At 39.4% G+C, this 13,891-nt stretch overlaps 3 protein-coding genes across 3 annotated transcripts; 1 reads left to right on the forward strand and 2 right to left on the reverse strand.

Annotated features, from left to right (window-relative positions):
- Window positions 1–1,995: 1,995 nt before the first annotated feature.
- LOC147924527 (uncharacterized) lies at window positions 1,996–3,277 on the reverse strand. Its single transcript, XM_087496821.1, has 4 exons — window positions 2,912–3,277; window positions 2,651–2,785; window positions 2,312–2,420; window positions 1,996–2,105 (listed from the first exon to the last, which is right to left on the reverse strand). The coding sequence occupies exons 1-4, from the start codon at window positions 3,275–3,277 to the stop codon at window positions 1,996–1,998; spliced, it is 720 nt and encodes a 239-aa protein (XP_087352947.1).
- On the reverse strand, window positions 3,277–5,591 carry LOC147924528 (uncharacterized). Its single transcript, XM_087496822.1, has 3 exons — window positions 5,368–5,591; window positions 4,400–4,985; window positions 3,277–4,041 (listed from the first exon to the last, which is right to left on the reverse strand). Exons 1-3 carry the CDS (start codon window positions 5,589–5,591, stop codon window positions 3,277–3,279), a joined length of 1,575 nt encoding a protein of 524 aa, XP_087352948.1.
- A 2,353-nt stretch (window positions 5,592–7,944) lies between these two features.
- On the forward strand, window positions 7,945–9,145 carry LOC104759776 (uncharacterized). Its single transcript, XM_087494071.1, has 3 exons — window positions 7,945–8,372; window positions 8,666–8,794; window positions 8,877–9,145. The coding sequence occupies exons 1-3, from the start codon at window positions 8,056–8,058 to the stop codon at window positions 9,073–9,075; spliced, it is 645 nt and encodes a 214-aa protein (XP_087350197.1). The 5' UTR covers window positions 7,945–8,055; the 3' UTR covers window positions 9,076–9,145.
- Window positions 9,146–13,891: the final 4,746 nt, after the last annotated feature.

A 13,891-nucleotide genomic window follows, 5' to 3' on the forward strand; every position in this document is an offset into this window, starting at 1 on the left:
CAAATAAAATAGAGTTAATGCCAGATCCATCAAAATTTCCGTAAGATGAAAACTTTAGGGGAGAGATCATGAAGTGAAGGTTCTAGGTATTTTCTGTTCTTTGCGAATCATGCGAAACTTGTCATTTAGAAAATGAGCTAGTTAGAACAGATAAATGTCAAATTTCATCATATCGTAGGGTCATCGTTGCCTACAAAGTTTTGACTCAATAAAACAGAAAATTTAAAAGAATCGGTTAAAAAACATTAAAATGACTCAAGTAAAAGAATACATTATGTTAGTAATGGATTAAAACATGGGGGAATTGCACCCTATGACCAACAAAAAAACTATAATTAAACAACTAACTACTCTAACCATGTATAAGTAATATACTCTATATAAACTATAATATATACTATATTACCCTCATTCACCACCATCTCCACCCCCCCTACCACCACCATCCCCACCCCCTAAAACCACCATCTCCACCCTCTACAACCACCTCCGGCAGCCACCACCACCACCATCTTTTTACCACCATCACCACTAGGGTTCCCAATGTACTATCCTTTAGGGCTTAGATTTCCTCCAACCACTACCGCCAGACCACCGCCGAACCATCGCCGGAGAACCGCCGGACCACCGCCGTCCACCCCTATCCACCATTACCCTTAAACCAAAAACCCAAAATAGTAATTTACACTGCCCTTGATCCTACTTTTCTAATTTTTTTGAATAGATGATTATATTATTTGTTAGTTTTTCTTTTTGACTACTCAGCTAATTCACCCTTAAAACATTCCCCTATATTTAAATCACATTGTTCCCAGTGTGAAAAAAAAAAATCTAGAAAGATGGGAAAATAAAAATAAAAATGCACAAAAGTAAAGATATGACCTGACGACAACCTGTGAAGATACAATTCTTGTTATCGAGGGTGTCAAGAAAACTGAATTGTCGAATTGTAGATTACGACATATGAATGAGGACGTCAAGCTTATGGTAGCGAATGGTCCATTTCCAAATTTGGAGATGGTGAATCACAACATGCATAAAAGTTTCATCCTTGAAAGCATAAACGGATTAGTTTCTCAAATGAGGATTGGAAGCTAAAATTAATCTTAAAAGTTGGAGTTGGTACACAATGACGCGTGGAGACCTGCTCCTGTTGCATCGTTGAGAAAATCATATTACCATGTGACCTTCATTGGTGATACCACAAAAGGTATGAATTTACTTTACGAAAATGAGATAATTTTCTTCAAAAAAGTAAATTAGAAAATGATAACGATTAGTAAAATAAAACAAAAAATTATGTCTAGAAACAAAAAAAAAAATAAACGGAAGGAATAATTTATAATTTTTTGAAATTCATCTACAGTCAAACTCCATAGCATAATCAAAGCAGTCGTCCTTTTTTTGACCGGGATAAGCGGATAAATTTGGATTCCTAGTCTCGGTCACGTCTCACCCAAACAAATATACCACCAAGTAAACTTTTTTTTTTAAGGGAGATATCAGTATATTAAGTAATAACGGTTACAATACTTGAGCCTCATGACAGTTCAAAAAGATAAACAAGCTAAACAACTCCAGCAGCAATTTAAGATATTAGTTGGGCTGGAAATTTTCAAACCAGAAGTAGAGAAAAGTATCCTGAGGGGAAGTGGTTGAGCCTGCCAAATTGTCAAGAGCAATTAGCTTTCTTCGTATTTGGCGCTGGATTTCTTTCTTCAGTCTATCTGTCGAACGAAACTCTGTGGAGTGGATTCTTGAATTTCTCTCTGCCCAGAAGAAGTAAATGAGGACATGAAAAAGGAGGCTGCATATCACATTAATCTTCCTATTTGTGGTAGGTCGCTTATCCAATATAGAAATCCACCGAATGAGTTTGGCAACTGAGGCAATAGATGAGCGAAGAAATCAAACCATAGAACCTTGGAGTACGAGCATTGAAAAAAAAGAAGATGATCTCGTGATTCTATCCCAGATAGACATAGCAAACAAGAATCAGGCACTTGAATATTCCAGCTTCTCATTCTGTCTCTCGTTGTGAGTCAGTTCAATATTGTCAGCCATACCATGAAAGCCATTTTTGGTATGCGCTCCTTGAACCAAACCTGTGAATGCATCTGCACTGCGGGACCAACAGGGTGCAAATGCTTCCACGTTTGCATGGAGGAGAATAGCCCGTTTGATTGGCCCGTAGTTAGTTCTCAAGTAAATACATCCTATCCTAGAGATGAGTCAGGTGGCGGTTTATCCTGGATACAGGTTCGAAGGAGTTGAACCTGAGGATTCCTTCCCCTAGGAAGGATCCACTCACCATTATTTGAAGCTTCCGCCACAGATGCGAGAATCCCAAAACCAGAGACACGATGCCCATTTTCTCCAATAATGTCAATCAATGGACCTAACCATGTCCAGTTATCGTGCTAGAAGAGAGTATCCACACCCGAGACAATGTGAGTATGGATGAACGGTCTTGCCAATGCCCTCAATTTCACCAGTCTCATCCAAACCAGCTTCCAGTTATCCTGAAATCAGCAGACCAAAAACATCTTCCTCTTATAAGGTGTTTTTTCATTCAAGACACCCAAAGCGATCCCGCTTGAGAGAAGATTAGACAGATCAGCTTCAACCCAAAAATCTTGTTCCAGTTTGCCAGCCTCTTGAGTCCAAGACCTCCTGCTGACTTAGGGGTACAAACAACCTCCCATGAGACCTTAGCTCCTCTAGTACTGTCTGCAACTCCCTTCCACAAAAAGGCTGAGCAGATTCTCTCCAGTTCTTCAAGGAACTTTGATGGAAGTAAGAATACCGAAGTCCAAAAGTTGATTGTGCTATTTATCACAGACTAGAGTAGTTGAAGCCTTCCAGCAAACGAGAGATGTCGGTGAGTCCAACCACATATTCTTGACTTTACTTTGTCAATTAAAGGTTGATAATCCGATGCAGTTAACTTTTGAGTAATAAGTGGAACCCCAAGATATCTAACAGGTAAGGAACCATGAGTTAAGTTGAGTCTTGTGGACAATGATCTGATAATGCTACTATCACCTCCATCGAGAAAGAGGCACGACTTAGCAAGATTGATGCCCAGATCCAAGGCAAGCTTGAATTGATACAACGTTTCCAATATTCCAATCAGAGATGATTCAGACCCATCAAAAAAGACGAGGATGTCATCCGCAAAGCTCAAATGAGTGATCAGTGGCTGAACACATAGGGGATGAGGTTTAATCCTTTCCTGAGATACGGCCAAATCCAATTGCTTCGATAATATATCCATTACCAATGTAAACAGAGGTGCAGATATAGAGTCTCCTTGCCACAGCCTTTTTCCCCAGGGAAGTAACCTATTAGCTCACCGTTTAGTGCTACTGAAAAGGAGGGTGTAGTGAAGCAAGTTACCAACCAATTTATGAAAGTAGAGGGGAGATCAATGGCTTTTAAGATGTTTGTAAGGAAATCCCAATCCACATTATCAAAAGCATTTGATATTTCAATTTGGAGGCACCCTCTAGAGATTGGCCCTGATTTGTGAAAATCATTGACCAACTCTGAAGCCAAGAGCACGTTCTCACAAAGCAATCTCCCTTTTAAGAACGCTACCTGATTCCTCTGAACCGCCAAGTTAGTAAATAATTTTAATCTCCTTGCTAGAATCCTTGAGATTATCTTGTAAGTGGTGTTGCAACAGGACACCGGTCTAAAATCACCCAACTTCTCAGAGACTGTTGTCTTTGGTATAAGAGCTATTATCGTTGCATTCACTTGCTTAATGAGCTTCCCAGTAGTAAAGAACTCCTTGAGTGCTTCTATCACATTTGGTCCCACTATTACCCAGTCATGGATGAAGAAATCTGTTGTGAAGCCATCAGGCCCTGGAGCCTTGTTTCTCGGGAGAGAGAACATGCTAGATGTTACCTCTTCTGATGATGGGATCGCTTGGAGAGTGGCTGCTAACTCGATACTACACCTGAACTGGGTTAGATTCCAAATTTCCTCTATTTTCAACGGTTGAACTGAGGAAGAATCGGTACCAAGAAGCTTCTAATAATAGCCAGTAATTAGATCTTTAAGTTGATCCATTCCTGAGATCCGTTCTCCCTGGTCGTAGAGTAGGGAAACAATCTTGTTTCTGATCTAGTGGGCTTTGACAGAGTTGTAGAAGAATATGGTATTAGTGTCACCTTCAGTGTACCATATGATCCTTGATTTCTATTTAAAAAAGGACTCCTCAGCCGAAGATAGGAATAACCACTACTTCTTCACCTGCTTTTCCTCTTGAAACAGCAACTGAGTTGGATTGGTAAGTATTTGAGACTGGATTCTCATTAGCTCATCTTGAGCTTCTGCAGTACGAGCTTGAATGTTACTGAAGCATTAGTTCCTTACATCCCAATTTAACCGCCTTGAGTTTCTTACAGAGCATAGACATCGTTGTGCCATTGAGTTCTTGACCATTCCACGCATTATGGAGCAGTGTCGGATATTCTGGGTGACTGGTGAATAAATTATAGAACTTAAAAGGCACTTTCCGTCTCTGTTCCTCAGCAGACGTAGAGACCAATATAGGAGTGTGATCAGAGCCAAAGGGAGCATCGAAGAGTGCATTGGAGTGGGGGAACGAATTCATCCAAGTTTCATTTATAAGACATCTGTCACGCTTCCTTGTTATGGGATTGACCTCTTGATTGTTATACCACGTATGGCTTGAACCACTTCCAGCCATCTTCAAAAGCTCACAGTTGTCTATATAGTCCTGGAACTCCTCCATTCCAGCTAAAGGTAGAGGATAAGGATGAATGGAGTAATGGTCTTGTGCTCTAAGGATTTGATTGAAATCACCAAGTATCAGCCAAGGTTGGTTCTCTTGACTTCCATAATTATGAATCTCCTCTAATTCAGACCAAAGTTCACGCCTAGTAACCATACAATTCTTTGCATAAACAAACGTTACCGTGTAAGAAAGATTCGTAGAGGGAACAAACACTCTGCAAGTAATAACCTGATATGACTTTTTGAATATGAAAACCTTCAATGAAGGACGCCACACAACCCAAATTCTACCATTAGCTGCAGTAGTTGAGTAGTTGTTTGCATACCTCTAGCCTGGAAAGCTGTTTGCTAAAATAGAGTCCGCGTTCTCTTCCTGGACCCGAGTTTCCAGAATGACTCCTATAAGAGGTCTTTGAGACAAAATCCAACTCTTAAGTTGATGCTGTCTAGAGGTTGTGTTAAGCCCCCTTATATTATAACAAAAAATCTTCATCATCATTGATGGTGGACAAAAGATGCTGAAAGCAAAGCTTTCAACCTTGATGATGGGGACGACCCTTGGTAGGTTGTCGTCCACTGGTAGAGCTTCCTACATACTTTCCAGTCTTCACTTGTTTGGAGGTAACTTTCCTAGCTTTAGTGTCGATTGGATTAACAATCCGAGCAGCTTCAGTCTGAGTCCCCGAGATTGAATTCTTACTACCCCCTTCCACTCCCAACTTTGACTCTTGTCCTGCATTCGAGTGGCTATTGTCGGACTTCCTCATAGGCTGGTGTACAACCCCCCTTGCACGAATTACTTGCAGTAACAGCATTACCATCATTACAAGTAGCCAATGCAGAAGTATTGGTCTTCAGTCCATTTAAGTTAGCATCCATCTTCTTTGGTTATCAGGAACGTCGAGTGACCACTGTCCCTTCACTCGTGGGATCAGTGGCCGGAGAGTCCAAGTACCAATGAGTGGCCTTGGCAGTGGGATCAGAAACATGAACATATGGAACAGAAGGAGCTCCTCTCTGATGCCCTGATTCTTCCAATCCACGAGTTATGTTGATTGATGGTTCAATTGAGTCGGGTTTTGTCTTATTGACAGTGATGGTTGGAGCCACAGGACAACGGTGGTAAAGGTGTCCAAACTCACTACAGTAGTCACACTTTGGTGGAAGGCGTGGGTATTCAACCTAGACTCCGACCTCATTCCCTTCATCATCCTTAACCAGCACTGATTATGGAAGAACCTTCTTGAATAAAATTTCAATCTTAATTCTGGTGTCAGCAGCTAGAGGCAGAAGTTGGTGTTTCTCCGTGTGTAGTGGCTCACCTATGCCTGAGGCAATCATACTTAGACCCGACAAAGAGTAGAGCTGAAGAGGGACATCCTTGAGTATAGCCCATATTAGCAAAGACACTAGCTTGACTGGAATGAGGGTTGCTGTTGGAGACCAAGCTGTCACCGTGAAGAGGCAGTTACCAGCTTGCCAACACCAAACCTCGAGTACCCATTTCCGAGTAGCTTCAGATGGAATGTATATAAGCACTATCCCGTTTGGTAAGCAACAAATACTTATGCGACCGTCACTCCCCCAAATAGGATTCATATCTACAAATATTTTACCAGCTGGTGGAGGGTTTCCATGGAAGTGAGCCACTATATGCTCCTTCCATGTGTCCGAAGCTTTGAGGATGACTGAAGACGGGGCACGTACACGTGGTGTACCATCTTCTGTAAATGTAGGATGAGCGGATTTGTTTAGGTTCCGAAGAGTGGGATCGAAACGTTCAACCCATTGAAGCTGCGTATCGTCGATTGTCGGCGGTGTTTTCTCCACAACCTGTGGATTAAGTAATGGAGCAAATCCTGACTGAACAAATGAATCGACCCCTGTGCGAGTTGGAGCAGATTCTATTCCCTTAGCTTGAGTTGGAGCAACATCCGAATCAATCCTTTTGACACTGGAAAAAGAGGTAAACTCGATTCCTATAGCTAGATCTGGAGAGCTTGTTGTAGTCTGTACTTGAACTGAAATAGGACTTTGATTTTTTTCACCGGTAGGACCTAGATCTGGATCTGGAGGATCTGGACTCGCCATCAATTCTTCAGAGTGGGGGGGGGGGGGGGAGAAAGAAAGAGGAGGGAGAAAAAGGAATTTCACGCCGGCGGCGTGAGGCCAACCGACGGTTAGGACGGAGTGATTAGGTTTCGCTCTTTATCAAACTTTTTATCGCACTTTTTATCGCACTACCACCAAGTAATTTGGTTATTATAAAACATTAAAATTATTGACTTAGAACTGGTGTTTGGTTAAAGATAATAATTGGCACCAACTATTTTGAAAGGTCAATGCTTCGGTTTTATTGTAAAAGAGTAAATAATTTTAATATAGTTGCACTTTTCTTCCAAGTTGAATGAGCTGAATGTACGTTTCTAATCTAAAAAATAACACCTTTTGGTTGAAAATTGTTCAACATCAAACAGAGAGATGACCAAAACAAGCGAGATGAAAACTTAAATATGTTATATCTTTTTTTAATTAATTTTATTTAAAGATTTTTTATTACTTTTGGATTAAGAAAATATCTTATGTCACAAGGCAATCGTTTGACTAATTTTCTAGAAAATTCAAATAAGAGTTTAGAAAATCTGTTTAATTATTTTGAATTGCATTTATTTTATTTCATAGTTTATAATTACTATTTTTGAAAAATGTAACAGTTGACTAACACATTCTAATTTATTTCTCTGCAAATTATTCATTTCATTCAATTTATTCAACTCATTTTGATTGTTCAGCTTATTTTTATTTAGCTCATCATTATTCATTTTTTTCAGCTGCTTCAGTTTGTTATCACCATTTGCAGCTGGTTAAGTATTACAAATGTCCGACAAATTACTTGAAATTGTTTTTAATTATGACTTGGTCTTATAATAATAATTACCTCCAAAGGAATGCGTCGATATAGCGTTGGTCTTAAACTAAAGGTCCATATATGACTTGTGTGTCTAAGCAGATCTGGGTGAACATTTGAAGCGACTACATATCAATTACTACGTATAAACAACTATCAATAACTTAGAATAATAATAAGCACCGAAGAATTAAAAAGTCAATGGTTTGTGTCATTGTGAATGAGATATATAACATCTATCATTTACGTAGAAATGGTCCTGGTGTATCGTTGGTCTTAAAATAATGATTTAGTACCGAAGGATAGCTAATGCGGATTTAGCTGTAAATTTTATTGGATTGACGACGAGAAATAGACTAAACAAAAAAAAGTTATCAATGGAGGACCCTTTGCTGACCAAGAACGAGGACACAACAATTGATGATGAGAACAACATTGGCATTACAGTCAGTGACGATTCTTCATTATCACCTCATGAGGCTGAGAATGTTGAACGGTGTAACCCATGCACAGAATCAAGCGTTTGGTGTATCGAGCTAGTTCTGAACTTGGTCCAAGTTGTTGCAGCCATTTTTGTCATGACTAACGCAAAAGATAAACATCCAGAAACAGCATTGCTTGTATGGATCATCGGTTACACATGTGGCTGTGTTGCTATTCTCCTTCATCAAATTGTAAATCGTCTCTGCCCAAGGTATATACTGTATTTATTTTCTCTTTTTTTTTTTTTTTTTTTTTTTTTTTTTTTTTTTTCCAAGCATTAGAAGCGAAGATATACTCCATCCAGTTTCACAAAGAGTATATTTAAAAGATGTTAATTTTTTCATTAAAAAATTTGTTTTATATTTTCGGTCCTGTTTATTAATTAGCATGAGAACCTTTTTTATTAAATTTGTATATTATATATAGTTTCATAATTTGTCTAAAACATGTCAAACTGTCACATTTTTGTGCATCATAAAAAGTAATAGCTTTAATGGCTTGCAGAATCGACGAGGAAATCATGGTCCTTTTGAAGAACATGCTTGAATTTTTGTTCGTTGGTTGGATTTTTCCACTAATTTGGATATGTTATAGAAGCTCATCATCTCTATATGACTATACTCAACATTTCTGGTTTGCATCCAACGGAACTTAACAATTATGTTCCATAAACAAAATTCACCTCTCTAAGAACTTTTGTCTTGTTCATTTGCAGGTTATGTATGGCTTTTGTTACTTTCACTTGCATTCGATATGTGCCTCTGAACTTGAAATGTTTAGCATTTTATTTAATTTCGATTGTGATAATATGGATTTGTACCATTCTCCCCAATGAGATTGTTTACCTAGTAGTATTTGTCGCCATCCTTGCAATTCTTAAAAACTGTAAGAGGATTCTTATCTCGCATACGTGAATTATGAAGTTTGAAAGCGCTTGTAATTGTTTTTCCCATGAATAAAGAAGTTTGAGTTTTTCACTAGAAATATATATAATACGAAGAAACTAGACCGGACCACCAAAGCCAATTTAGAAAATAGAACATTTTTCCTGGTAACATCCGCGAACTAAAACTATGCATTTTAGAGAGGGGTGTTGATCGACACTATGGGTAGTGTAGATCGACACATTTAATTTCTGGATCGACCAGATTGTTTTAATTGTCGATTTTGATCGATTTCATTTAAGAAAAACCATTAAACCGTGATATTTAAGTGGAAAAACGACCTAGGTCGTGTTTTTTTATTGTTACGCCGTTTGTGACAGAGAGAAAAGGAGAGAAACATTTTTCTTGCGGTTTTGTAAGATTTTAAGGCTAATTTGGTGAGATCTTTCTGTGGGAATGAAGATCCAAGGCTTGAGACGTGTTAGAAGCTTGCTAAGAAGTTTGGATTCGTCATGGTTGGTCAGAAACTTCCTGCAAAAAGGTGAGTGTATGACCATGGCTGATCTAAGCCTGGGAATTCCTTTGTCTTGCTTGTTTGGTGTTGTTTGTGGTGTTTTTTTGCTTTTTATTTATAGGGTTCCTACGGATTCATATGGCTTTGAGATTGAGTATTGGACGGATTGGAGATGATGGGAAGCGTGATTCGACTCTCAGCTTCGAGCGGTTCGCGATTGCAGAGTCAGTGTCGATCGACACCAGGAGGGTGTCGGTCGACACTAGTGAGCAGCATCGGTCGACATTGTGGGGTAGTGTCGGTCGACACCAAAAGCCAGTGTCGGTCGACACTAGGCTGGTGTCGGTCAACAACTCCCTTCCAGCGAGATGATGTTTGTTTTATGGTTTGTTTGCTTTGTTTGTTGATTGTTTTTGGACATTGATATCTCAGTTGCTTGTGTGTATAGTCCAGTAGATGGGAGAATTTCCTCACTGAGTGTTTATCAAATACTCATGCATCCCAATTTGTGTTTGTGGTGCAGGTAAAGGCAATGAAGAGGAGGATGTTCTGGGGACTCGATTGATTGTTGTCTGGCATTGCTAGGTTGCTAGAGTTGAGTCATTAGAACATTGCTAGGTTGTTGGCTCTATGTTTCCTGAGGTTTGGTTATTTGGATAATTATTATGATTTAATATTGGTTATTTATTATTGGATTATTAGATATTTATTGGATATTGGAATTGAGTACTTTCCGCTGTTTGGTTTCGTTGTGCTTAGGTGGCTAGTGGGTATGAGACCACTAGTTTATAATATTTACTATTATTATTATTATTATTATTATTATTATTATTATTATTATTATTATTATTATTATTATTATTATTATTATTATTATTATTATTATTATTATTATTATTATTATTATTATTATTATTATTATTATTATTATCATCATTATTATTATTATTATTATTATTATTATTATTACGAAATAGAAGGACGACGTATGGATTATTATGAATAATAGTAATCCATACATCGTCCTTCTATTTGGTTAGGATGGTTTGGTTTAAGGAGAGCCATATTCTGCTACTTGGTTGATGATGCTCTGAATCGGAAGCGGGTGGATTCGGCTCGGGAGCAGAATATGGAGACTTTGGTAGGAGAGATTAGTGCATTGAGGTTGTGTGCTATTTCTCAGGAGCCGTTGGGTTTGGAGGCTACTGATAGAGTAGATTTTCTGAGCAGGGTGCGTTTGGCTCAGGAGAAGGATGTGGGGCTGGTGAATGCCTCTAGAGCTGTTGATTTAGAGTATCAAGTCTCAGCTAATGGTACCATATTGGTGCACGGGCGGATTTGTGTGCCCAAGGATGAGGAGTTGAGGCAGGAGATCCTGAGGGAGGCTCATGTGAGCATGTGACCTCAAGAGGTACTATCACTGGGTCGGAATGAAGAAGGATGTAGCTAGTTGGGTCGCGAGGTGCGACGTGTGTCAGCTAGTGAAGGCTGAACATCAGGTTCCAGGTGGGTTGCTGAAGAGTCTGCCCATTCCAGAGTGGAAGTGGGATATGATCACGATGGACTTCGTGGTAGGATTGCCACTGTCTCGGACTTTTGATGCTATTTGGGTCATTGTGGACCGGTTGACTAAGTCATCACATTTTCTGGCAATTAAGAAAACTGATGGAGCAGCGGTATTGGCTAAGAAATATGTGAAAGAGATAGTCAGGTTGCATGGGGTGACAGCGAGTATTGTGTCTGATAGGGATTCTAAGTTCACTTCGGTGTTCTAGAGAACAATTCAAGCAGAGATGAGCACTAAGGTGCATATAAGTACAGCTTATCATCCCCAGACAGATGGACAGTCAGAGAGGACGATCCAGACGCTGGAGGATTTTTTGAGGATGTGTGTGTTGGATTGGGGTAGCCATTGGGCGGATCTCTTGAACCTGGTAGAGTTTGCTTACAACAAAAATTATCAGGCGAGTATTAGGATGGCTCCTTATGAGGCTTTGCATGGGACGCCATGTCGTACACCGTTATGTTGGACTCAGGTGGAGGAGAGGAGCATGTATGGTGCTAGTTTTGTTGAGGAGACCTCAGAGAAGATTCAGGTCCTCAAGCTGAACATGAAGGAAGCTTAGGATAGGCAGAGGAGTTATGCTGACAAGAGGAGGAGAGAACTTGAGTTTCAGGTAGGAGAGTATACCTCAAGATAGCTATGTTGCGAGGTCCGAACAGGTCACTGACAGATTCTAAGTTGAGTCTGAGGTATATGGGTCCGTTCAGAGTGATTGAGCGGGTGGGACCGGTAGCATATAGGCTGGAGTTGCCTGAGGTTATGCATGCGTTCCACAAGGTTTTCCATGTGTCTATGTGGCGGAAGTGTCTCTGTGAGGATGATCGGGTGTTGGCTAAGATTCCTGAGGATCTTCAGCCTAACATGACTTTGGAGGCGAGACCAGTGAGGGTTCTCAGGAGTAGGATAAGGGAACTTCGGAAGAAGAAGATTTCTTTGATGAGAGTCCTTTGGGACTGTGATGGTGTTGAGGAGCAGACTTGGGAACCAGAGGCGAGGATGAAGGCAAAGTTTAAGAAGTAGTATGAGAAGCAAGCCGCAACTTGAGCTTGTCTAGTCTGGTCCCATCTGTAATCCGTGGCTAGAGCGGGAATGGAGTATTCCTGTCCATCTCTCTTGTTTACTTAGTCGCTGATAGGCTCAAATTAATCCCTAGAGCTACTCTCTCAAACAAGAGATCACTGCAGTACTTAGGGGTCGAATCCACAGAGACTCAAGATCAAACACAATAGATTATAGAGTTTTGTAAATTACACTAAACAAGTTAAATTGAATTAAAATTAAAGCAATGCAAATATTTAAATGAAAGTGTTGTAAATCCAGAAAATCAAAAGAGTTAAGCCTAGGGAATTTCTCAGGAAATTATGAAATATTAAATCAGATAAATTAATTAAGGTTCAAGCAATAAAGATCAGATCTAGATCTCTAAACTTTTGGTAAATTAAATCAGTTCTCACTGCTAATAATATCTAAATTTAAAACCAGAAAATCTAAATCTCTTTGTAAAATTCCAAGTTAAAAATCAGCTTTAAAAACAGGTTTAGATAAATTCACAGAATTTTTAATTCAAATCTCTTTGTAAGAAACAATTCTGTTCATCAATGGTTTAATCAGGAAAATAATTATATTCTCATATCAATTCTAGGTGATCAATCAAGAATTATTGTGAAGAACAACCAAGGATGAAGATCATAAAAGATTAAGAACCCTAAAAATCTCAGATCTAATAAATCATAAAAACCCTATGAAAAACCCTAAACCTAACAAGCAAATTACTCAGACATGTTAAATAAAGCACAAATCATAATTCTGAATAACATGCAATAGATATTAAAAGTAAAAGGGGGAGTTCAAGAAATCTTCTCTCTACAAAGAATTCAGATCTATCTCTCCCAAAAGCTCTCAATATCCTTTCTCTCAAAAACTGCTAGAAGATAACTTAAGGGTTTCTCAAACCCAAAAACAATATATATACATCCTAAAATACATCCACGGGTTTATGTTGCAATTGTAGAAGACTTTGGGCAAATTTGTAAAACTTCCAATTTCCTGTTCTCTCGTCGGGTAAACATGAGTGTCGATCGATGCTCCTTTGTGTGGTGTCGATCGATGCTCCGACTCTGATCCGACTCCAACTTGATTCCCTTCGGTAAAATGCTCCAAAATGATCCAAATTGTTCCATATTGCTCCATCCGTGCCAAATTCCTAAATAACCTGTAAAGACTCAAAAAGCAACCTAGAAACAAATCAAAAGACTTAAAAAGCACATTTATATCATGGTTAAAAACCGTAAAAACCATGATATATCAGTCGCTTAGGGGTGGTTGGTTGTGCGACTAAGTAACAAGATGAGGTGGTGTTCGGGGTACAAAATTTCCGTGAGGCGGTGGTTTTGAGGGAAAGTTTCTTGAAATAGAAGTTTCTAAAGGAGGAATGTTTCCAAATGTGGAAAGTTCTAAATATGGTAAGTTTTATGTGAGTTAGAATTTGTCCATTTTTAGTAGTTGTGAGCCTTAGAGGAGCTGGTGTGGCCTTCGTGACAGACTTTTGAGTCAGTGTGCCCGTGTGTGGCGGTCTATTGAGACATTGTGTGGCCTTTGTGGCGAGCTGTTTAGTCAATTTTCCTTTGTGGCGGGCTGTTTAGCCAATGTGCATGTTTAGGCGGTCCTTCAGGATGTGTGGTCATCATGACAGTCCTTCGGGACGTGTGGCCTATTGAGGCAATCCTTCGGGATGAGTGGTCTTCGTGATGGTCCTTCAGGACGTGTGG

The sequence above is a fragment of the Camelina sativa genome, chromosome 17, assembly GCF_030686135.1.
Source record: "Camelina sativa cultivar CO46 ecotype springtype chromosome 17, ASM3068613v1".
Taxonomy (NCBI): Eukaryota; Viridiplantae; Streptophyta; class Magnoliopsida; order Brassicales; family Brassicaceae; genus Camelina; species Camelina sativa.